The following is a 24,860-nucleotide window of genomic DNA, read 5'->3' on the forward strand; positions in this document are numbered from 1 at the left end:
GTGTGAATAGTTCTTGTCCTAATTTTTCTCCCTTTTACAGTGACCAAATGTCTAGGTTTACCCATGCTGCCCTGGTGTTGGTGGTATTATCACCTCGTACTCTTGAAAGTATTCTAGGATGGAAGATAAGTTGTATGGTCACCTCATCTTCAGAAAAAGAAATCAGTATTCGTTTTGTGATTTCTGCATAGATTTCTAAATTCAAGTTACCTCAAACATTTTTTATCATGAATTTTTTTTCCACCTTTTTTTTTATTTGAAGTGCAATTAACATACAGTGTTATGTCAGTTTCAGTTGTACAACATATTGATCCAGAAATCTTCTACATTCCTCAGTGCTCACACAGTAAATAAAAATATATTTATTTTGAGAGAGAGATCATGTGTGTGTGTGTGTGTGTGTGAGAGAGAGAGAGAGAGAGAGAGAGAGAGAGAGAAAGAGAGAGAGACAGAGAGCGTGCACATGCGAGCGGGAGAGGGACAGAGAGAGAGGGAGAAAGAGAATCCCAAGCAGGTTCCACACTGTCAGCCTGACACGGGGCTCGATCCCACAAACTGTGAGATCACAGCCTGAGCTGAAATCAAGAATTGGATGCTCAATTGACTGAGACACCCAGGTGCTCAATGACTTATTTATTTTATAACTGGAAGTTGTATTTATTTTACCCATCTTCTCACCCCCCTTCCCTCTGGCAACCACCAGTTTGTTCTCTGTGGTTAAGTCTGGTTTTAGGTTTGTTTGTTTCTTTGTGTCTTATTTGTTCGTTTGTTTTGTTCTTTAGATTCTATATGTAATTGAAATCATGGTATTTGTCTTTCCCTGACATATTTCACTTAGAATATACACTCTAGGTCCATCCATGTTATTACAAAAGGCAAGATCTCATTCTTATTTTATGGCTGAGTAATATTCCTTGTGTGTGTGTGTGTGTGTGTGTGTGTACATGCATGCATATGTACCACATCTTCTTTATCCATTCATCTATAAATGGACACTTGGATTACTGCCATATCTTGGTTGTTGTAAATAATAACTGCTATAAATAGGGGTGTATATATCTTTTCAAATTAGTGTTCTTGTGTTTTTTTGGGTAAATACTAGTAGTCATATTACTGGATCATATGGTATTTCTATTTTTAAGTCTTTGAAAAATGTCCAAATTGTTTTCCACGGTAGTTGCACCAATTTACATTTCTCCCAACAGGGCACAAGGGTTCCTTATTCTCCACAATCTCACCCACATTTGTTATTTCGTGTCTTTTTGATTCTAGCCATTCTGTCAGATACAAGGTGATGTCTCATTGTGGTTTTGATTTGCATTTTCTTGATGATTAGGGATGTTGAGCCTCTTTTCATGGGTCTGTTGGCCATCTGGATGTCGTCTTTGGAAAAAATGCTTACTCAAGTCCTCTGTGCATTTTTTTTTTTTTCAACGTTTATTTATTTTTGGGACAGAGAGAGACAGAGCATGAACGGGGGAGGGGCAGAGAGAGAGGGAGACACAGAATCGGAAACAGGCTCCAGGCTCTGAGCCATCAGCCCAGAGCCCGACACGGGGCTCGAACTCACGGACCGCGAGATCGTGACCTGGCTGAAGTCGGACGCTTAACTGACTGCGCCACCCAGGCGCCCCTGTGCATTTTTTTTTAATTGAATTCTTTGGTGTTGAGTTGCATAAGTTCTTTGTATAACTTGGATTCTAACCCTTTATCAGATCTGTCATTTGCGAATATCTTCTCCCATTTAATAGGTTGCTTTTTGTTTTGTTGATGGTTTCCTTTGCTGTGCAAAAGCTTTTCATTTTGGTGTAGTCCTGATAGTTTATTTTTGCTTTTGTTTCCCTTGCCTCTGGAGTCATATGTAGAAAAATATGGCTGTGTCAGAGAGATTATTGCCTATGTTATCTTCTAGGGGGTTTATGGTTTTGGTCTCACATTTAGGTTTTTAGTTTATTTTAAGTTTATTTTTGTGTATGGTGTAATGCACATACACAGTATGTTTTTATAGTTCTCTATTCCTTTCTTCTTCTCTTGCTCTCTTCCCTTGTGGTTTGATGGCTTTCTTTAGTGTTATGCTTGAATTTCTTTATCTTTATTTGTTGTATATCTGTTACAGGTTTTTGATTTGTGGTTACCATTAGGTTCATGTATATCTTAATGTGGATAGAAGTCTGTATGAAGTTATGGTTGCTTAAGTTTGAACATATTCTAAAAGCACTAAATTTTTACTTACCCTGTCCATGTCTTAAGTATGTGATATCATATTTTACATCTTTTTATGTTGTAAAATGTGAAATCCCTTGGCTGAGTTTGGTACATATAATTGATTTTACTACTTTTGTATTTAAACCTCCATACTTTATTAAATGATTAATCTACGTTTATTAGAAGTTTGCTTTTATCTGTGAAGTTTTTTTTCCTTTCATAACTTCTTCTAGTTATGGCCTTTCCTTTCCCCTCAAGTCCCTTTAACACTTCCTATAAGGATGTTTAGTGGCGATGATCTCTTTTAATGTTTGTTTGGGGAAACTCCTCATCTCATCTTCAATTCTGAACAAAAGTGCTGCTGGATAGTATTCCCGCTTGCAGGTTTTTGCCTTCCAGCACTTTGAATGTATCTGCCAAAGCCTTCTGGGATTTTCCTTGTATGTAACTGTGTTTTCTCATGCTAGTTTTTTTGTTTGTTTGTTTGTTTGTTTTATTTTTTTTTTCAACGTTTATTTATTTTTGGGACAGAGAGAGACAGAGCATGAACGGGGGAGGGGCAGAGAGAGAGGGAGACACAGAATCGGAAACAGGCTCCAGGCTCTGAGCCATCAGCCCAGAGCCCGACACGGGGCTCGAACTCACGGACCGCGAGATCGCGATATCCAGCAAGATCGCGAGATCGTGACCTGGCTGAAGTCGGACGCTTAACCGACTGCGCCACCCAGGCGCCCCTCTCATGCTAGTTTTAAAATTCTTTCTTTATGTTACTTTTTTTACATTTTAATTATTTTGTGCCTTGGTGTGGACATCCTTGGGTTAATCTTGTTAGGGGTTTTCTGTGCTTTCTGGATCCAGATGTCTCTTTCCTTTTCTGGGTTAGGGAAGGTGTTTCAGCTGTTATTTCTTCAAATAAGAGTTCTGCCTTTTTATATTTTCTCCTCCTAGGATCCCTACGATGCAGTTGTTAATACAGTTGATGATGTCTCTGAGTTCCTTAACATACTCTCATTTTTTATTCTTTTTTTGTTTTGCTGTTCAGCTTAATTGCTTTCCATTGCCCCGTCTTCTGGATCACTGATCCATTCTTCTGCCTCCCCTGATCTGCTGTTGGTTCCCTCTAGTGTGTTTTTTTAATTCTACTTATTGAGTTCCCCATCTCTGGTTCTGTTTTACATTTTCTCTTTGTTGAAGTTCTTAGTTTATCCATTCTTTTTTCAAGTCCAGTATCTTTATGACCATTCCTTTTATTTTTTTATCAGGCATTTTGCTTATCTTCGCTCATTTAGCTCTTTTGCTGTGATTTTTGTCCTGTTCTTTCATTTGGGACACACTCCTGACTCTTTGTTTCTGTCTAACTTTGTTTCTGTGTATTAGGGAAGTCAGCTACGTCTCCCGGCCTTGAAAGTAGTGGCCTTGCATAGAAGAGGTCATGTGGTGCCCTGTAGCACAGTGCGCCCTGGGCACCAGAAGCAGGTGCTCCAGGGGCGTCTCCTATGTGGACGGCATGCACCGTGCTGTCGTGGCTGAGCCACGTTTGTCTTCAGCCCAGTCAGCTGCGGTGACCCACTTTTCGTGTGCTGTGGGTGTGCTGGACGGGGTTTGGTCCTTGTGCTGTTGAGGTGCCCGTCTGAGGACTACCTGGGCTTGTAGGTGGGTAAAGTCAGTGATCAGACTAGGTGTTTGCAGTCAGCCTCTGCCGCAGCTGCGGGCCCACTGAATGGCAAGGCTCTGTCCCTGCCTAGCCAGCGAAAGGCTCAGCTACTGCAGCTGGACGCCGTGCTGCGTGGGCTTTCCTCTCCCTCTCCCCGGGGCAGCTGGCACTTTTGGAGTGGCCCCGAGCCCTGCCAGGGCTGCTTGCAGTGTGTGGCAGGGCAGGAGCTGCTTTGGAGGGATGCCTGCCACGGCGGGCAGGTTAGATGGGGCCAGTCCACAGGAGCACACGAGGGGACGGGGTACGGCACTAGCTAGACAGGTGGGGAGTGTTAGTGCTGGTTCCCGCAAAAGTCCGGCTAGCTAGGCCAAGAGCAGGGATGAGAAATGGTGTTTGCCAGCGCTTTGTTCTCGGGGAGGTCTTCTGAAGACCCCTGCCCCTCTAGTGCACGTTTGAGATTCATAAGTAAATCTCCTGCACATATTCCGTGGGCACTTCTCAAGCTCCTGGTGTTGTGCTGTGCTTGGGTGGAGCTGTTTAATATGTTGGCTCTTTAAGGGTGGGGACTCAGTTTCCTATGTCCTCTTGCTCTCCTGGAGTTAATCCCACTGATTTTTAAGGTTCCCAGAGTTAAGCCCCACTGATTTTAAAAGCTCCCTAAGTTAAGCGTCGCTAGTTTTCAAGGCCTGATGCAGTGGGTGCTTGTGTTCCCGGTGCTGGGGTGTCTGGTGTCCGGTGTGATCTCCCTTCTCCCTGCTCTCTCCTGTGGTCAGTGTCACTGGGGGTTGGTTCCCAACCACAGCTCTGTCCCTCCTCCCCTTTCCAGTGTTGCCTCTGCTGTGATTAGCTGCAAGATCCGTTCTGCTGTCGTCAGGTCCTATTTAGGGTTAGTCACACAGATGTACCTGTTATCTGTTGTGTCCATGGAGGAGGTGAGCCAGGAGTGGTCTTCCTCCACCGCCCTCTTCGGTCCTCCTCTTTGCACATTTTTAAGAGATCCTATTTTGGCAGTGTTACTTGTGATTAATCATCTGTGGAAAATAGTTGGATATTAAACAAGACTGTTACTATTACATGCTAATTACAGAAACAGAGGTTCTCTGCCAAAAATAAAAATCGATAAAGTGGTGTCTGTTTTAGCAAAACTACTACTGGGTGAGTTACTATAGGATATATATTATAAAAACTCGTCTGTTTCTTTGTCGGATGTGTATTGAGTGGAAAGGCCAGGCTAGGCTGGGGCGGGGGCGGAGGGGGGCGGTTGGTGATGCCTGAAAGATGAAAGGGATAGGAGCACCATCAGACATGGAGTCTGCATCAGGGAGTTCACAGCTGGTGAGGAACAGACTTCTTGCTTGCCGAAACTCTCAAGAATAAAGTCGTATAAGGTTTCATTTGAGATTCATTAAGGAAAGTAGACAGCATGAAAAAAATTGTATTATATGGTTTTTTGGATCGAGATGATCTATTTAGAATGGGGCCCCAACCAGTAGTGTTAGCCCTCCTTGTCCATCTTGAAGCGTGGTCTGAGAAGTCTCCATAGTCTCTGCTCCCACCATCCACTTCCTCTGCCATGTTGTCCACCACAGTTGACTGAGCTTTGGGGTGACTGTAGGAATTCAGTCCTTCTTCCCTCCTATAACAGTTTTCAGCTTTTTCTAAGTCAGGCTCAGAAAACTCATTTTCAGTACCACCTCCCTTTAGCATCTCAAGTTTTCAGACATTGTAAATGGTTTCTTCCAAAATAATAGATCCTGTTAGATCCCAGACAGGACCCAATGACTGGAGATGTCTTACAGGTCATCATCAGGTTTAATTTATTTGTGCTTTCAGGTATTTTCTATCCTAGAACAGATGGCCATTGTAATGAAGAAAACCAGTTGACCATATAGCTTTCTTTCTTCTCATAATGCACATATGAGCATATATAACATTTTGAATAGTGTAGGACCCCAATGTATCAGAAACAAAGATCTTTACTTTTAGGCTTTTATACTTAGGATTCTGACCACAGTCCAGAGTCTTGAAGCTATTTAAATTTTACCAAGTGTTTCTTAAGGTAGATTTTAGAATATTTTTAATGAAAAGTTTGTCTTTGTTTTAGTTACTTAGTTGAGGGCATTTTTAGAGGTTGTTATCAACCTTATCCTTGATTTTGCAGTAAGATACACATGCAGTTAATGTTCTTTCCTCGAGGATTAAGGCCTCATGAAAATATTTATTATTTGAAAAAAAACTAGCTATGTTTTTGGTTCACTTTATTGAAGAATGTTTGCTTTTTGACAAATTAAACATATTCATAGCAGTTTTCTTGAGATGCTTTTCATCATGTTATAAATATTACATGCAAGGAATTTATTTGTAATCTAGGAAAACAGTTATCAAAGAGGAGAGAGGCTGTATTATGATAAAGGAAAATAGTAAATCAAATGATTAAATTTTGGTTCTAAGAGAATTCTCTGCTGCTCTGAAGTAGTTGTACTATTTAGCAGATTGGGAATATTCTGAGGAAAGCCAGAAAATATTTGACTGATGGATGGTTGCATTGAACAAATTTAAAAAAAATTTTATTTTCTTAAGAAAGGATAAGAATATTCTAGAGAAGATAAAATAATGGCACAAGCCTATGCCTATGGCTAAACCTTTCTGAATACAAGAGGAGAAAGTCATAAACACAAATAACTCATAACACAAGTGAAAAAAAGTGCTAAAATAGAGGTACAGGCAGGTTCACTGGGGAGTCCAGAGAGGGGGTTAATTCTCTATAGATGCTCAAAGAAGTTTCCTAAAAGTCAGTACTTCTTCTCAACCAACCCTGAGAATTAGATATGAGAATTTCTTTTGTGATATTTCAAGAACGTATTTATACCACCTTAGAATTTTTCTGGAGAATCTGTAATCCCTCCTGGTTATTGGTCTTTAGACAAACCAACTTAATCAAGGCAAGGCTTTTACTTCCGTAACTAGAATAATCCTGTTCAGAATAGTTGACCTAAATTCTTGTCAAACTCATTATTTTTATTAACCTCTCTAGGCCCCAAAATTTGAACCCAAAATTCTTTTCTATCTACAGAAAATGCAACTTCCTAGGTTAGATTCATAAAATTTGTCAAATTGACTTACTCTAGTGTTTCTTAAACTTCTGGAGTTTTTAGTGAATAGAGTTAAGTCAGAATTTTTAAAATTTTGTATTTTCATTTCACTATTGAGTTCATAAAATTATTTTACCAATTACAAGACAAAATGTTTTACAGTGCAGATTCACAATTGAAAAATGCTTCCATGAGCAAATAAAGCTTATTTAAGTTTTTCAAGCTGACATTTTTAAACCCTGAAGAATCCACGTATTTCTGGAGTTCTACAGTAATTTTTTTGAGCTCATCTGCATATTAATCAAATTTGAGAAATACTAAGCTATTAGCTAGACCCTCAAAATTCTGTGTCATTTTTTTTTTCTTTTTAAAAAATGGGGCTTCTAATCTAACATACTCCCAACAGAATGGATAGGCTTTGGGTCTTAACCACTATGCTATCCTCAAACCTAGTAGGTAGGTCGCTTAGATATAAAATGAGAATTGCAATGGGCTCGTTTGATTAATATGATAGAGGCAGCATACTCTGGCGGAATAAATAGAAGTATTTTTTTTTATATGCTTATTTTTATTTTTATTTTTGAAAGAGAGCAAGTGCAAGCAGGGCGGGGGCGGAGAGAGAGGGAGGGAGACAGAGGGTCTGAAGCAGGCTCTGCGCAAAAGCCAGATGCTGGGCTCAAACTCATGCACTGCAGGATCACGACCTGAGTTGAAGTCAGACGATGCTTAACCGACTGAGCCACCCAGGTGCCCCTAGAGGTATTTTAAAGGGAACTGGGTGTACTGGAATTCCAGTGTCCCTAATTACAAGAACTCGGTCAGGTTAATAGGCTGAATTTTAATATATCCCGATCGTTTTGAGAAGTAATGTGAAGTAATGCATTTGGAGGCAGTCAGTGGAAGGTCACTGTTATTATGATTATAAACAACTATTTACGGTATATCCTGATACAGATTTTAATTTTTAAGACTTTCATATAGTTTATATCTAATTTTGCCCTATTAGGAGTACTGCATGTGGAGCAAGTTAACCCTGTATGGGACAGATTTAAAGCATATTGTCAATACAATTTTAGAAGAATTAACGATGATATACCCGTGACATTATAAAGAAAATGTCACGACTTGAGGCATCCGTGCCTGACCTTTGAGGACCACATGTTAGAAGCTTTCAGCCATCTTTGCTGACAGCTATTGAGGCCTTGACTTCTTTGTGAAGTAATCTTGATCTTCGTAAAATGGGTGGATTCACATAAGAAAGCCATTTTTTCAAGCCTTTGTGTGTTTTGAAATCAGATAGTGAGGATGTTATTTCTGTTGAATATTGCCCTATATTTGAGAACCCTGTGGACATATTTTTCTACTTAACTAATATTCTTCTGTGTTAGGTCTGATTGCCTGGAATTAGGGACTGAGAATTTTTATGAAAGTGCCGTATTGAGTGTTCTCAGAAGAAGGGTGAGGGAAGCAGGATAAAGCAAGGGGGGCAGAAAAGCTAAGCAGGAATATTGTGCCTGGAGACCAGCGTCAGCCTGGTCCCACTGGGGTCAGAGGGTAGCGGGGAGAGGGGGAGCAATGGGGCACAAACTGTCCCACAGACTCAGTCGAGGGAATGGCATGTTCTACACGTGTGTGGTCAGTCTTTGGCTCACGGCCACCTCCTAGGAGCAGTGGTGCCCTAGTCTACCAAGGGAGGCAATTCCGCACGTGTGAGCTGGTAGCGCCCTGCACTCACAGCAGCTGGGGACGGACGCACGGCCCAGTGGGGGCTTAGGCAGCACCCCCGGCAGCCTCTCTAGCCTCTGTAGGCACCTGCCCAAGACCACCATCAGACGCCTCGTGGCCTTCTGTGCCTTGGTTGCTCCAAGTTCTAAACTAAGTTTCATACGTAATTCCTTTAGTAGCTTTCAAACAGCATTATTTAATAGCATCCTCTCTCTCTTCTTTGTAACTTTATTTTATCATTGTTTTTGTTCTTATTATGCTGGCAATTTTATCGTAAGTAGCCTCAAATTCTTTTTGAGAGTGAGTCTAAAATAAAAATAAATGTGTAAACTAAAATCCAGTTTTATAATTAAAGTACAAGAGTCCTTCTTAAAAATCAAGTTAGTGTTGGATAGAAACAAGATATTTATTATTACAATTTACCTTCATACAAGTTATGTTTTTATAACTACTCAAGAATAAAATAAACAAGTACTATAAGCCCAATGAAGGAAGAAACAAAATTGCATTTTTGCAGGTGACCCATTCATGTATGTATAAAGTGCAGTGAAGTGAATTAAAAAATTATTGGAGGTAATGAAGAGATTGCAACAGGTTCACGGGATTATAGGCTATGATACAAATCTCAAAAGTCAGTACAGTGAATTTATGCTAAAGCCTTGTAGCTAAAAATATAGTCGTAAAAGATGTAATGAGAAAACATTGAATCCAGAATTGGATCTGTCTATACCCAGCCTGCTCCTGCCCATGTGTAGGTAGTGTGCTGATGACCCTTTCACCTGCCCATGTCGTTGCCCAGATTACTCGCTGATTTCTTCAGTCATAACACATACACACACACACACACATATACATACGTACATATACACATATATCTGCTCTGTAGGTAAAATAAGTAGGACATTCTGGGGCTTTCTGGTGTTTTCTTTTGGTTTGGTAACTTTATTATTTTCTTTAAAATGAATGTTTAAATAGAATTCAAATACATTAGATCAGGGTTTTTCAGCCTCCTCACAATTGACATTTTTGGCTAGAAAATTCTTTGTTGCCCAGGAATTGTAGGGTATTTCATAGCATTTCTGGCCTCCGCCCACTGGGTCCCAGTACCGCTACCCCAGCTGTGATGACCAAAGCCGGCCCCCGGCGCTGCCCTGTGTCCTCTGCAGGCTCCACCCACCCCCCCTTTGGAAAATGCTGGTGTAGACCAAGAAAGTCCCGAGCGTGCTTACCGCTCGCGCCCCTTCAAATGCTGCGTGCACATCCTGTCATTGAATCCTTACAGCCCCTGTGTGCGTAGGTGCCGTTCTATCCTCATTTTCACAGGAGGGGACCGAGACCTAGATTCAGTAACACGCGCCGCGCAGCCTTGTGCCCTGCGTAAGCCGGCAGGCACCTGGTCTGACTCCAGGGCCAGTTCCCTCCGGTTGAATCCCATCTCTCCGCTTACCAGCTGCCTGCCGTTGGGCAGGTGAGGTACCGTATTTTCCCCTGGTTCAGTTCCCGTCTGTGCTAGGAATAGTGCCTGCCTCCTAGAGTCCTCCTGAGGTTTAAACCAGTCCATGTACGTTCCGGAAGGACTGGCACGTCCTCGTAAGCGCTGTCGGCAAGTTAGGAGGCTACAAAGGTAAAAACGGTACCTTGTCTCAGAGTCTAGTCGGAGATGCAATAACTTGTTTGAATAGACCGTATTCCCAGAGAGTACAGGGCTGGAAGCAGCGACCCTCGGGGAGTCAGGAGTGGGGTCACAAAGGAGGTCCCGCGTGAACCCCGAAGGAGGAGTTGGAGCGTGGGCGGGCAAGGAAGGGGTGAGTGTGGTTGGATTCCGGGTGGAGGAATGCAGCAGGGATGCGGCCTGGAGGGACGGAGGGACTCCGAGCCATTTCATCATTGCTGTGTCCAGTCTGGATAGAATTCGGCCATTATTTGTAGGAAATGGCTGCTTTTCTGGAGTTCAGAACATCCCTGTGCCTATTTAAGAAGAAAATATTCTAGAGCAAAATAAAAATTATTTTTTGAAGTATGTATAGACTTTTATAGAACACATACGGTGAACTTTTAGCATAGGACTATCAGGTACAGAAACTGCATATAAAGCCAGTCCCAGTAAGCAAAAGGAGAGAGATACAGGTGCCAGACCAATCTGGTCACATTAATTTGCATAAAAATACTTTTTACCAGTTATTTTTAGTATACATGTGTTTAGAAAATATGTTGATCCTCCAAAAGAAATCCATACTTTAAGCTTCTGCTTAAATATGTCTTTTCCTAATTCCCAGATGAAATGATACCTTTCCATTTTAGCCATCCTATTAATGGCCAATGACACTGTTGCAGAAGAGAGTGAGTAAACTAGGTATAAAACATGTTAGTCTCTACTTCTGTAGGCACAAATGAAAAATATGTAGTCACATAAAAGATATTCTTCACACTTCCTGAGTTACTGATGTGCAAAGAAATGATCCTTTTTCCCCCTTTACCATTTTATAGTGAGCAATGACTAAGCCTAATTACATGAATTATTAGAAACAATAGTGGGCCTTGTCCCCTTTGTGCATTAGAAAATCCAGTTTTTATTTTCTTGTTAAGATATTTGGATTACATATCACAAATTGACTTACATCTTTAAAGTATTCTTTATACTTTAATTGTTGTTCTGTTTACTACTGGAAGCAGCTCATTTATAAGAGAACAGCAGTGTTTTTGTTAACGTGAATCAAACTTGAGAAAAAAACGACAACTTAAAGTAATTTCTATCATCCAGATACTCATCAGTGAGAGGGAAGGGGAAGACTCTGGGTTGTAGGATAAAATGAACGGAATCTGGAGCGTCTTCTTGCTAGCAGCAGAAGACGGCACTTCTTAAGCACTCTAAATAAAGCAAACTGTTGTTATTGTCACTTACTTTGTACTTAATGCCTTCCAATCCTGGAGATTTCAGTTCGCGCTTGATTTGGTTTTGCTTTGCTGTGGTAGCATTTACCAGCTTCTTTTCCTTAGTTCTGCCTGCCTAATCTTTGAATGGCCTATCGTTGGCTCTTGGACACGTACGTAGATATTTTCTAAAATGAAAAAGGAAGCAGGGAGGTCACGGTAGGTAGGCAGGGAAGCTGGGGAGGCTGGTTTGGGCAACACTTAAGAGAGATGGACATCTCTTCTTTCCCTCATGGTCAAAGGGCAGGCTTGAAAACAGAAGCAAGTCCCTGTGGTTACCAACAGCCAGCAAAACCAGATGATACCCTGGATTAACACAGAGAAAGGCGCTTTTTTATACTTGGCAATTTAGTTCTTCTATAAAATCCAACTAAATAACAATTCAGAAGATGTGTCAACAGTTTATCTTAAAAGGAAAAAAACCCCATCAATTGTCTTATAAAACAGAACCTCTTTCAGTTATAAACCACTGGATAAAACACGAAAAAAGGAATGGAAGAAGAATCTTAAAACGGATCTAATTGCACACAATAGTTTGTTGGCATTTTAAATGACCTCATTTATAGTTTTCCTCTAAAACGAAAAGACGAAAGCCACAGCAGGCACCTAAACATTCCATACGCGTGACACGGTCATTTACACGTAATCTTTGAGGTTGTACGCGGAGCTGCCCTCTGGCTGCATGGCGGAGGTATGCCGCTGCTTGGCTGCAAAGAGCCAAGCTTCCGGAGCCTTTTTCATACAGGAAGTGCAGAAAATCATGCCGGAGACGAACAACAGCGCGGCCGAAATGAATCCGAGGTAGATGGCGCCTCCGGGCTCATGTTTGTTGCTTTCTGGAACCGTCAGGTCCAGGAAGTTTGCTATGATCTCCTTTGTGTACCACACGGTTGGGATTAAACCAGAGACCCCTGCAGCCATGAAGCAGACTCCTCCGGCAAAAGAAGCGTGGCTCTTTGTGTCTCCGTCCCCTCCTAAGCGAGTGCATTTCATCCCCACTGTGGAAGTGCAGATCCCCAACGCGGACAGGACACAGGCCAGGACCATGGTGGCCCGTGCGGCCTGCACGTGGATGGGGAGGGACAGAATGGAGTACTTGAGGGTGCAGCTGAACATCCCGGTGCTGTACCACGTGCAGTCCATCCACAGCCCCTGCAGCTGCACGACAGCCGTGATGATGTTGGAGCCCGAATCCACGTTCACCTTCCAGTTGGGCAGCAGAGTGGCCGTGAGCACTCCAGACACCCCAGATAGAGCCAGGACGAAAGCCAGGAGCTGGAGACCCGCGGACGCCATGACGTTACCTTGTCTTGGTACCCCGTTACCTGCTGCTTGATTATGATGGCCCCTGGTCAAAACCGTAATGCTGTCTGTGCGGCAGAGAACCAAGTAACAAAGGCTAGGGAAGGAAGACAAACCGGGATTAAAAGAAAGGATAACGCAAAGGCTTACGTTTCCACGTACGGTGGGAGCAGGAACACATTTGAGTGGGCCTCGCAGTAGATGAGGACACTCCAGCCCGAGAGAAAAGCTCACGCCAGGCCCTCAGAGACTACCGGTCATTCTCCTGAGTGCGGATGGGTGGTTCTCAAAAAGTGGCCACTTTGTTCTTTTTAGAATTTAAACTGTGCTGAAGTCTATGATGATGCCTTCTTGGGAGATTTTGACATACCGAATTCCAGTTGTAGGATCTGATAAAGAATTCTAATAGCTTACAGGTTTTTTTAAACCCTATGATTTCTAATTAAAATACTTAATAGGTAATAAGGGAAAAATGAATAGTTTAAGCCCACCTCTTAAAAATGACGTCTAGGGGCACCTGGGTGGTTCAGTCGGTTAAGCGTCTAACTTCAGCTCAGGTCATGATCTCACCATTTGTGGGTTCGAGCCCCGCGTCAGGCTCTGTGCTAACAGCTCAGAGCCTAGAGCCTGCTTCAGATTCTGTGTCTCCCTCTCTCTTTGCCCCTCCCCTGCTCACACTCTCTCTGTTTCTCTCTCAAAAATAAAAACATTTTTAAAAATTAAAAAATGACTTATAAATCTTAGAAGAGTTTTAAGTATTCAAAAAATGATTTTATTTAAAAAATATTCATTAAGCACTTACCATGTGCCAGACACATAACCCAAGTAAACTGTTTAAGGAGGACAGGAAATTCGTGGAAAGAAGTTAAAGCCACAGGCGTGATTATCCCTAATTTCCTGTTAATAAACTTTTACAAAATCCTTATCTAGGTTAGCACTCGTTTCACTGCAGGTGCAAGACGCTCAGTGCAGGAACAATTAGGCCACTGTCTTTTGCTTGTGAGAATGTGAGATCCTTTCTAGCTGGGACCAGAATCCTTCCCTGACCCAGATGAAGTAAGTAGTCTGCCGTAAAACCGGTTGTTCTGACGGATTCGGTAGTGACCTTGAATCTTGAAAGTACATGCCAGAAATAACCACATCCTTTGTTGTATGTGAAAGAATACCAAAAATAATTTAACATTTTCTTAAGAAGAGAGTAAAGACAGCACCGAATTTGTGGCTTGGCTGTGCTTTACCCTGGCAGTAATTACTGCCTTCTTTGAGGGAAGTCTAATGGTTTCTGAAATACAGTAATAACTTTTTTTGTGTTTCTGAATCAGTTTTTGAATGACATATTAGAGTGGCTCTGTCACGATTCATATATTTTACAAAAGGCAGTGTGGGGCTCTGAATCCAAAATACTGGGCTCAAATCTTCACTTTCCAGAACCTCTCTCTGCTTTAGTATTTTCTTCTGGAAAATAGGATTATAGTATGTATATCGAAGAGTTAAATGCATTTTAAGGGCTTAGAGAACAATATCCAACACCTAGAAAGTACTCCATACATTATAATCAACACTGTGATTCGCATGCTGTTTTCTGTCACGTGGCAGTTGCTGTTTAATAACATTTGAAATATTTTTTCTTTTCTCTCTTCCTTCATCGAACTGATTTATCTCTGTAGAATCTTAGAGCTGAACCAAACCATAGATATGACTCTGTGCGTCATCATTTTTCCCGATTGGGAAGGACACTGAGGTGGTAAACCCCCCGAGGCCACGCAGGTCTCAGCAACAGTGTCCGGGTGTTCCCGCCTCCCCCACCATCACCCCAGTACTCAAGTGTGAGATGCTCTCCGTGTGCTTCCGGGGAAGCACAGAAAACGCTACGTCTGCAGGCAGAGAACGCCATTAACTGTCAATTTTATCCACTCCCTGTCCCACCAAGGGAAAAAACAAAAAAAACAAAAAAAAACACTTCACAAGACATTATTGGGGCAAATAGCTTAGCCTCAGAGACTCACCCAAGGAGGTTGATGCCTGGCTTTTGTAAAATATCTGAAGTAATACTAATCCGTGCCTATATCAGAAGTACAAACTTAACATAGTTATAGCATCGGTTCTCTAAGAAGTTAAATCCTGGGCTGTCTAAATTTGCTGCTTATATTTTTGTTCATAGCTTTAAAATATGACAAACTTAGGAAAGGGTTTCCCTGAAACTTTAAATCCTTAAGCATCAGACTTACAGACACATCAGAGTACTTCGGCTTTTGGCATAGCCGTATGGTTCCTTCTGTTTTCCAAACCTCTTTTCATACCTGACACTAAAATAGCACAGAATAAAGTTTCTAGGAAAAAAAAAAATGAAGCACATGTTTATAGTTTCATAATAGCTGTTTTCAGGTTTCGGTTTTAACATTTCAGATTCCAGGCAGTTCCCTAAATTACCGCTTTCCCAGACCTTTGTCAGCTTATGGTTTCTTCGGCATCGAGATTGCTGTTAACATTCTCGAAGAGCATCTTATTTCCCTCTTTATTTTTACTTTGGTTGAGTAACCTTCATGTGTTGATCAATCTATGCTCAGCTTCCCAATTATAACCTTTTTCTTCCCATTAACCAATACATTTTATAAATTTCAGTGTAATTCAGGCTTGCAGACAGCTTGTTCATCTTAATTAACACGTACTGGCAGTGATAAATTACAGACAGCCAGAATCAGCGTAAACAATATGACATTGCATTCAGCTAGCATAGTGCCTGCTCACTGTTGAATATCGGATCTTAAATGCTTTCTTCTGCACGGAGAACTTCTGCAGAAAAAATTTGTTCTCCACAATGAAGGTCACTATTTCTGTTTCTTTTGTAAAAACATACTGGCATCTTAGCTATATTGCTATGAATTTTCTTTTCCTCTCCAGCCACAAGTATGATACAGTTTGTGGCCTGTTCTCTCACATTGCTATCTCGTAAGTAAGTACGGAATAAAAGCATACTTTGTTTCCGTGGTGGTGGTGGTGGTGGAATACAGGGAAATCCAGCAGAAGCAGCAGAGGGATTGCATGTAAAAACTTAGTTCTAAATACACAGGTCTCTCAGGGCTCCAGAATACACTGCTTGCAGAACAGAGCCTGTGAGTGTTAACTTTATGGACTTACTTGCCAACAGAAAGTCTGGAGTGGATTTCATTAAAACGTAAAGTCAGTTTTCCAGACAAGATCCGTTTATAACAAAACTATTACTTTAAAAACAGACCGACAACTTACAGTTCGAACTAAATACTTAAAGGTCTCTACTTCTATTTCTGAGCGTTGTAGAAGCCTCTCATTTTCCATACCTTTTGTCAGGAGCCTTCAGTGTCTTAACCCCCTTCTGTCAGTTGTCTTCAAACGAAGCTGCTCGAGGCAGGAAGCCACACTTGAGGCTCCCGTCCAGCCTGTGAGTATTAGGGACAGAGCTCCGCCAAGTTAACTTGCACATAAAGACCAACATGGGAATCTGAGGTAGAGACTGCTGATGGTGCTAGAAGATAAATACCAGGTTCTCCATCTCATTTTTTGAGCTGTGGGAGAATTAAGAAAGGAGAGGCGGGGAAGGGAGGGAGTTGTTGTTACAACAGGATTTGTCGAAACCTGAAAGCTGAAAATGCTTTTGTGTCACTGTACAGAGGAGGAATTCTTCGCGTGCTCACAAAAAGGCTTTCTTTTCCTTTAATATTATGTTGCAGTCCACAGTTATAATTTATTTTTGAATTTTTATCTGTGTTGGAAGATACAGTTTGTTATGTCCCCAATTAAAGGATATGATCTGAAATATTTTTAACTAGATTGTGCTTTGCAAATGATAGTCAAGACGATCTTTTTATGCTGGTGCTTGTGACTCGTCTGAAATCAAGAGTCACAAAATTGGTAGCTTTCAAAAAGATGTCCAAAAGACTCTTTTCAAAATATGTATCTTTTCAATAAAAGATAAAGGAACCCTATTGACTAGACTCTGACCAGTAAATCTACAAGTATTTTGTGGGTCAGGGAGGGGGCGTGTCCTGAATTTTCTTTTGTTATTCCTTCCACTGAGAAAGATTTCTGGAGTATAACTTAATAAATCAGAGCTTTTAGAAAATGTGAAGAAATTACACCAAAATGATGTGGAGCATATTAAATGAAATAGTGAAATCAAATATTGAGGTCCTGATACCTTGAATACAGACATGTTTCATGTCTATCGACTCTGAGTTCACATTTTACTTTCCTTCACTAATTCTAATTCTACAAGCTATAAATTCAGAACCACTTTATAAAGAAGGTATTTTGATAATAGACTTTTTTATTTCCCAGATATTGTAGCTATATTAGATGATAGCCATTTCTTTAAAAACTGTAAATAATAAAATGCACGTTTTGATTATCTGGATTTTTCTTGATTTTTTGTTGTTTTTTGTTTCGTTTTCATCTTTTCTGAGTCTGGCATTTAGCAAGGTATTTTTCTTCTTTTAGGAATCTGATGCCTGTGGATTTTTTAGCCAGAGTATTGTAATTTTAATATGTAAACTTATTTTCTTCTGTTTCATGGAAATACTTAAACAGTTCTTTGCGTAAATACTGGGTGAGGAAGAGTTGAATTTCAGGCACTAACAGAACCAGCATTGTTATTTCTGCTGTATCGGAAGAAACCCAGCAGATCCCTTTAGCACCTCGCCTTGTTTGCTTTTTGCCACGGTCGACAGTATGGACTGACCTGTGCTGAGGCTGACCGATGGCAGGTGGAGGGGCCAGCCAGCTCCCAGCTCCGGCCTCCAGGATAAGGACGCCTTCTTTCCATTTTCAGAACATCTCTGATTACTCTTCTGCCTTGGTGGGAGCCCTTCTCCTATAAAATCGTAACTGCCTCTCCTAGAAAAACTTCTGAAGTGCAAATGGCTTTCACAAATTACAGACCTTTAATCAAGGTGTAGGATTCCTTGTACGAAAAGAGATGGAAACATAGAAGTTTATAGAGAAATATAACGCGTTGACCTCCTCTGCTTCCACTGTGGACATGTAAGAGAAGTAACCTTTTAAGCCCAGAAGGTTTTGAAGATAAATCTTATCTTTACCTTAGTTCATGCCTCTTCGCTGGCCCTCTCCCCCTGAACACCCGGCTATATATCCAAGTGCCAGTGTGACATCACTTACACACATTTCAGACCTACCGGGGACAAGGACCGGTCTTCCCCACCCCTGTTCTCCTCAGTTTCCCCACGTCCGTTGATGCCAAATTCACCCTGGCAACTGGCACGTCCCAGGTGTTAAAGGCGTCCTGGATTCCATGCCCAACATCCACTTAATTAACACATGATCTTGTTTCTAAACTTCACAATAGGTCAAGAATCCCCCCACCTCTGAGCCCCTCTACTTCTAACTCCCTGGCGTAAGAACCTCACACAGCAAGGATTTCTGTGTGTCCCCCGTCACTGCTGAGTCTCCTGTGCCAGGAGTAGTAAGGGCACAGGTAAGTATTTGTTGAATGAATTCAGAAGCTAGTTTATATACCTTTGTATGGTTAAAAGTATAGTTGTATCCTTTCTAAATGAGACTGCAGTTTTAAGTCATTTGTTCCTCTTCGGTTTTGTCATTTGGGCCTAATACTAATACCTACTGTTCATAAAACTGTTCCCTGTAATGCCAGATACCACCTGAGGCACTGTGCTGCTTGCTTCTCAAGACAACCCTGTGAGGTCGTCCTCATTTTCCAGATGAGAAAACTGAGCCCCAGAGAAGTGAAGTAACTTGACTAAGGTTGTAAAATGAGTACATAGCAGGAATGGGACGCGGGCCCAGGGTACTGTGATTTTTGAAGCCTTTCGTACACCCCTAGCACTTCCCTGCCTCCACTTAGAGAAGAATGTATTTGTAAATCTCATCAGAATGAGTCTTTTCTTTCTGTGGTAATCTGGATAACAGTGAAAAAAAAACAAAAAAACAAAAACAAAAAACCGACATCTCCATGGCTTTACAGAAAAACACTTCTCATTCACGCAGAGTCCGTGACTGAGTAACTGTCCAGTGACTCAGCAGTCCATCTATTTTCTTTAAAATGTTTTCATGTAGGTATTTTTAAGAAGAAATTGCATATGATTTCCTTAGTGTGTTTTTCTTCGTAATGATCATTTGAAACTCAGACAAGCTTTTCTCTTTTCTCTGAAAGACCAAATAATTGAATATTTTAGAAATAACAACAATACATACTTTTGTATGAGGTTCAGCAGACCTATGTTTCTCACCCCTGCCCACACAGGGCCATCATGTAGCTTTAAAAAAAGCCCGAGGCCCAGGCCCCACGGCTCTTATTTCATTGGTCTGGGATGGTGCCCACTCATGGCATGTATAAAATGCTGCCCACTTAATTCCAGTGAAAAGTCGAGGTTCTGATTTTAAAAACAGTATCTTCTCTTATTTGCTTTCTGTTCAGCTTTGAAAATAATGAAAGTGCAGCATAAGAAAAAGTAGTTACCTATTCCCGTCCCACAGATTTAAAGTGATTGACTTAATCTTAAAATAATGTTTTCTTTGGACCCAGTCTTAGGAAATTAATAGTATCAGCTATGAGCAGGATTAAGTCATCATTTTCCTCCATCTTTATGGTCATTTTAGTTTTAAAATAATGCTTCAGGCTAGCCTGAAGACTTTAACTTTGAAGATTGGTAGCTTACAGATTAGTGGGTTGTAGTAAGGACTTTGTTTAAAATGAAGATTTATTTTCACGGTTTCTGTGTGTTCTCAAATGTCCATTGAAGCCAGCCTAATTCTTTTGATTTTTATAGCAAATCAGGTGTATGTTTCTGCATAGAGTACTACCCTCCCCCCCACGTTTAGCCACATGTGATATGTTCTAAGACCCCCAGTGGATGCCTAAAACTGCAGAGAGTACCAGACCCAATATATACCATGTGTTTTTCCTGTGTATACATACCTAAAGGTTAATTTGTTAGGTGCAGTAAGAGATTAACAACAGCAACTAATGACAAAGTAGAACACTTGTAACGATATACTGTAAGAGAAGGCGTGTGTGGTCTCAATATCTTACTGTACCATAAGAGGTCATCGTCATGACGACGATGTGAGCTGACGAAATGCCTGCGTGGTGACACGAAGGGAGGTGAGTGATGTAGGCACTGTGACACAGTGGTAGGTTACTGCGGACCCTCTGGCACTGTAGCAGGAGGAGGGTCCTCTGCCTCCGGACTGAGGTTGGCTGGGGGCGGCTGAAAGCACAGAGAGCAAACCATGGGGGGGGGGGAGGGCTATGTAAGTTACACTTACATTTGTTTATTAGCTGTTAGCTCATTTTTACGCTTTGTTTCTCCCTTTCATGTCTTCAGAGGAGGGATCCTGAGGTCTCGTTTTCTGTTTTCCTCACATGATTTTAGAATATTAAGACTATCTTTGGATTTTGTGGTGACATTTGCAGATGGATGTAATTTTTTCAGTCTAATAAGCAGTGTAAACATGTATTTGTTACATCCTCTTTGCGCATTATTTTGAAGAGCAGGACGGGTTTCTTTAAAACCTCCTCATTTACCGGCCGTGTCCAAGATTGTGGGCTGAATGGCCTTCTGTAGGCCTGACCCCCGGCACCGACTGCTTCTCTTGCCTTGTTCCTCTTTGCCTTTCTCCCTGTGACTGACTCTCTCTCTCTCTCTCTCTCTCTCCCCCTCCCTCCCCCCCCTCCCCTGCCCCCCCTGCCCAGCAAGGTGTCCTGCGTCCCAGCCCCAGCCCACACTCTGGTGCCCTGAGTCCACGGGGACTTTGTGATCTTGCCAGATTATAAAGCTTGCATCAGTTTGACTCATTTATTTATTTATTTTTATCTCTGGTGATAGGTATATAGGGAAGACTCTGAGACCCCAGAGCTCCGTGAGTTAAACTAGCAAGATAAGCAGGTAAAGGGTGAGATCTAGCAGCTGTAGAATCTGCCTTTCAAAGGACAGAATATCTCTGGGGCACCTGGGTGGCTCAGTCGGTCAGGTGTCCGACTTCGGCTCAAGTCATGATCTCGCGGTTACGAGATCAGGCTCCGTGCTGACAGCTCCGGGCCTGGAGCCTGCGTGGGATTCTGTGTCTACCTCTCTCTGCCCCTCCCCTGCTTGTGCTCGCACTCTCTCTCTCTCTCAAAGATAAACATTAAAAAAAAAATTTTTTTTTTAAAGACAGAATGTCTTTCAAGTCAGAAACCAGAAGAGCCAAACAACATGAGGATATTTAAAGGAACAACACGTCAGCACAAGGAACGCGGCGGTCTGGGTGCTCGTAGCACATGGACCGGGAGAGTCCGGCCCCACCTGTGCCAGTGGTGAGAGGTCAGGCCCTCAGGGCAGACACCAGTGACCATGGCGGCCACCAGTCCGTATATGCTTGCTCCCTTCCGTGTCGCTCCGCGGTCTTCTGATAGTAACGGGGCCTGCATTTAGGGGTAGTTTTTGTCGTTTTATACGCACATAGGGGAAGGTAGTGACAAGGTAACTGGAAGATAGCCCCTAGTCTCTTCGGCAGCGTGGCTCCTTGTGAGCTAATATATTTGCATCTGTGTTCATTTAGGAGTCTTTTAATATTTTTGAGAGCAGCAGTCCTCATTGAGTGTCTCGTGAGTCCGCCTGGATTGACATTGTCCCTGAAGAACAGATGGCACTGGGGCACTGCGAAAGCAGAGGCTGGGCCCTCGTGATGGCCCCGTGTGCCACCAGCCTGCGGCCCCAGAGAGCAGGGCCCCTCCAGATGCTGCTTCACAAACCCCAAAGTCATGGTTGGTGGGAAAGCTCATGGTTTTAGGGGTTTTCCCCATGATCGTCCAGGAACTCCAAGTTAAATGTAACAGAAAATCTCAATCCAGTGTTTGTTCTTGTCCCTCTTGTGCTTTGTTTAGAATTAAGCATTCGCCTCCCTGAAACGGGTTCCCTATTTTGGGACCAAGAGACCGTGACTCATCTTGCTCTTGTTCCGACTAGGCACAATCTACATACATACAGTCACTGACATGCATACATTTACATGCATAATTTACACTGTAAAGCACTCTCTCCATTTGCTCCCCCCACATGGGGGTGTCTTTCTTACCCTTAATTCCTCATCACACTCCCAGCTCACTGTCCTTCGAGCTCATACTCTTGAGAGGAAGTACTGTGACTGTTTTGTGATTCCAAGGAGGAAGAGAAAAAACAACATTCAAAAATATAAAGGAGGAAAAAAAGGTGGGGTGGAACTTCTAGAGAAATTAATACTGTTACAGAAAATACAAATCATAAACTCAAAAAATGTGTGTGTTTATTTTTTGAGAGAGAGAGCGCAAGCAGGGAAGGAGCAGAGAGGGAGGGAGACCCAGAATCCGAAGCAGGCGCCAGGCTCCGAGCTGTCAGCACAGAGCCCGACGCGGGTCTGGAACTCGCTAACTGTGACATCATGACCTGAGCCACTTAACCGACTGAGCCACCCAGGTGCCCCACAAATTATAAACTTTAAAGAAAGATTTGTAGGTATGACAGTGTGTCAGCCTATGTCAAGTACGTTGGGTTCAGAATACCTGGAATGCTGTTAAAGTGTTTGTATTTTAAGGTTTTAAAACTGAAATTCTGTCCTTAAGTTGGCCTTGGGACAAAGATTACAGGCAGAATAAACCAATTATAGGAAATTTGGTAGACATTTGTATTTGTAAGTGTTTTTCTACAAAACGTGTAATTCTAGGATCCTAGGCATTAACGACTTGCCGCTCTGTCACCCTTGTCTGAGGAAGTTGTGACTGCAGGCTGTCGTTAGCTCAGTGCAGGGACCTGAAGAGTCAGACACTGGTGGGTGTGGGATCCAGCCAGACCCTTCCCGCTCCCAGCTACACTAATCTGAGACAGTACCACCTTGACCTTTGAACCCTTCTCTTACTGCTCTTGAAGGCTTCTCAGCGATTCCCTGTAGCCCTTTTTCTCTCGTCCTTCTGTTCTCTCCCAGGTATGGTTACACTTCAGCCAATTATAAATTGTTACTCCCTAAACATTTTCCCTTTCCACTGGGTTGTCCCTGAATGGTCTCGAATGCCATCGGAAGTGTGGAGGACCCTTTCTTAGGGAATGGCTCCTGTTGTTTTCTGTGCCTTTTCCCGGGGTAGTTGGGTAGCTCTCCGCCCTGTTAGGATTCCCCGGCAAGAGCTGGGCGGCACATTCTTCGGCATTCTCTGTTCTCCTGTTGATTCGGGATCTGAGTTGGCAACGTGTGAGATTGGAGATTTACTGGCTTCTTATCCCAGGTCTCCCGCAGTGTCATAACCAGTCACACCCTAGACACGCTGGTCTGGAAAACGGAACTTCAGCCTGCAGCCTTGTGCGGCCCCGGCTGCTGATGTTGAGAAGCATCGTCTCAGCTTGGTACAGCATTGATGTTCGAGTGGATTTGAGAGGCAGATATTTTAGATTCATTACAAATCCTTTCATTTGAAATTTTCTTAGGTCATTTTGGTATCCTGATAGACTGAGTTTGGAAAGCTGCTGGCAACAATAAAATAGAATTGTTAAGGGCATCTAGTGCCTACGTACTGGTTGCTTCTTTGCAATGAAGCCCTTTAATAGAGTTAAAATTCAAGGAAGGAAAAATAATGGTTGCAATTTTTAAATAAGCATTCAAATATAAGTAAAAAGCATTTTTGTATCTGTTACCCTAGTTACCAAGCAGCTTTCCTGTAGTTCTAGAGACAATGGGCTCCATCATTCACAGTAATTCCGAAAAGTGCTTTTGGGGGTGGGGGTGGAAAAGAGGGCGATACAGGAGGTCTTGCAGGGAAGCAGGACACATGACTGGAAGGGCCATTTTCTCAGGGTCCTCCACTGGATGGGAACTGTATTTGATTGTGAGTGGGTATTTTCTTTTAGCTGGGATATACCGTTAGCCATCTCAACTATCAGAACTACATTCGATCTTTAGAAGTCCGCTACAGTTCAGGTGCTGCTGTGTTTGTACAGGGTTTAAGACTTTATGGAAAACCAATGTAAGACATTTTCTATATTTGCAAACACCAACTGTATCTCAAAGAAATTGGGCAAAAAGAAAACCAAAGTTTGTTTTTTTTTTTTTTTTTAACATTTATTTAGACAGAGACAGAGTGTGAGCAGAGGAGGAACCAGAGAGAGAGAGACACAGAATCCGAAGCAGGATCCAGGCTCTGCGCTGTCAGCACAGAGCCCGATGCAGGGCCCAAACCCACAAACTGTGAGATCGTGACCTGGGCCCAAGTCGGATGCTTAACCGAGCGAGCCACCCAAGTGCCCCCAAAAGGCGGCACCAAATTTTAAAATCCAAAGAAGCTGGAGGTGGCAGTTTCTGTACTGGAAGGGGACTGCATCTATCCCTGTATCGGTGCTTTTATTTTTTATTGTATTTGAACATGACAGAGTTTTGATAATGGCCTGGGCTCGGCTAGGGCTTAGATTGTACCCCATTTGCTAAAAGCTTAGTTTCCCTGGAGACAGGCAGGCTGCTGGCTCATAGCTGGGGGCTGTGAAGAGCTCCATCAGGACAGACTGCCACATGGACAAACTGGCCTAAAAGGGAGGGAAGAGTTGAGTCCTGGCGGCCGGCAGAGAGAGAGGGGCGGATGCCAGTGGGCTCAGTGGGGGGGAGGTGGTATGGAGAAGTATAGAGTGATGGGGCGAGGCCTAGAACCTTCTGGACAGCTGGGTTCACTTCTCCGTTCCAGATAAATAGGAGGAAAGGTGGGAATGGATCTTTCAGAGTTTGTGAGCAGAGGCTTTGACCTTTAAAGTCATTATAGTGTTTCGGCTTCTTTCGCTGTCCTCCGCTCAGATTCTTTTTCCTGCCACAGACACACTTTGAGATGAAGCCATCTTTCCCTCCCTGATGACTGACGTGCTCCTGTCCACCCTGAAGCCACCTCCCCCCAGTCTTTATCCTCTCCAGTGCCCTCTCCAACACCCCTGGGCCCTATTCGTTGGTGTTTT

The 24,860-nt window shown here is 42.5% G+C and overlaps 3 protein-coding genes across 3 annotated transcripts in view; 1 reads left to right on the forward strand and 2 right to left on the reverse strand.

Moving 5' to 3' along the window:
- TFB1M (transcription factor B1, mitochondrial) overlaps window positions 1–24,860 on the forward strand; it is a 65,913-nt gene that overhangs the window by 35,582 nt on the left and 5,471 nt on the right. The gene's annotated exons all lie outside the window — the stretch shown is intronic.
- On the reverse strand, window positions 9,549–11,660 carry LOC124528887 (uncharacterized). Its single transcript, XM_047102749.1, has 2 exons — window positions 11,579–11,660; window positions 9,549–10,644 (listed from the first exon to the last, which is right to left on the reverse strand). The coding sequence occupies exon 2, from the start codon at window positions 10,562–10,564 to the stop codon at window positions 9,953–9,955; it is 612 nt and encodes a 203-aa protein (XP_046958705.1). The 5' UTR covers window positions 10,565–10,644; window positions 11,579–11,660; the 3' UTR covers window positions 9,549–9,952.
- On the reverse strand, window positions 11,661–16,314 carry CLDN20 (claudin 20). Its single transcript, XM_047102748.1, has 2 exons — window positions 16,227–16,314; window positions 11,661–13,006 (listed from the first exon to the last, which is right to left on the reverse strand). Exon 2 carries the CDS (start codon window positions 12,901–12,903, stop codon window positions 12,244–12,246), a length of 660 nt encoding a protein of 219 aa, XP_046958704.1. The 5' UTR covers window positions 12,904–13,006; window positions 16,227–16,314; the 3' UTR covers window positions 11,661–12,243.

The sequence above is a fragment of the Lynx rufus genome, unplaced genomic scaffold, assembly GCF_022079265.1.
Source record: "Lynx rufus isolate CCGP_SWC_20201006 ecotype Redwood Valley unplaced genomic scaffold, mLynRuf1.p SCAF_6, whole genome shotgun sequence".
Taxonomy (NCBI): Eukaryota; Metazoa; Chordata; class Mammalia; order Carnivora; family Felidae; genus Lynx; species Lynx rufus.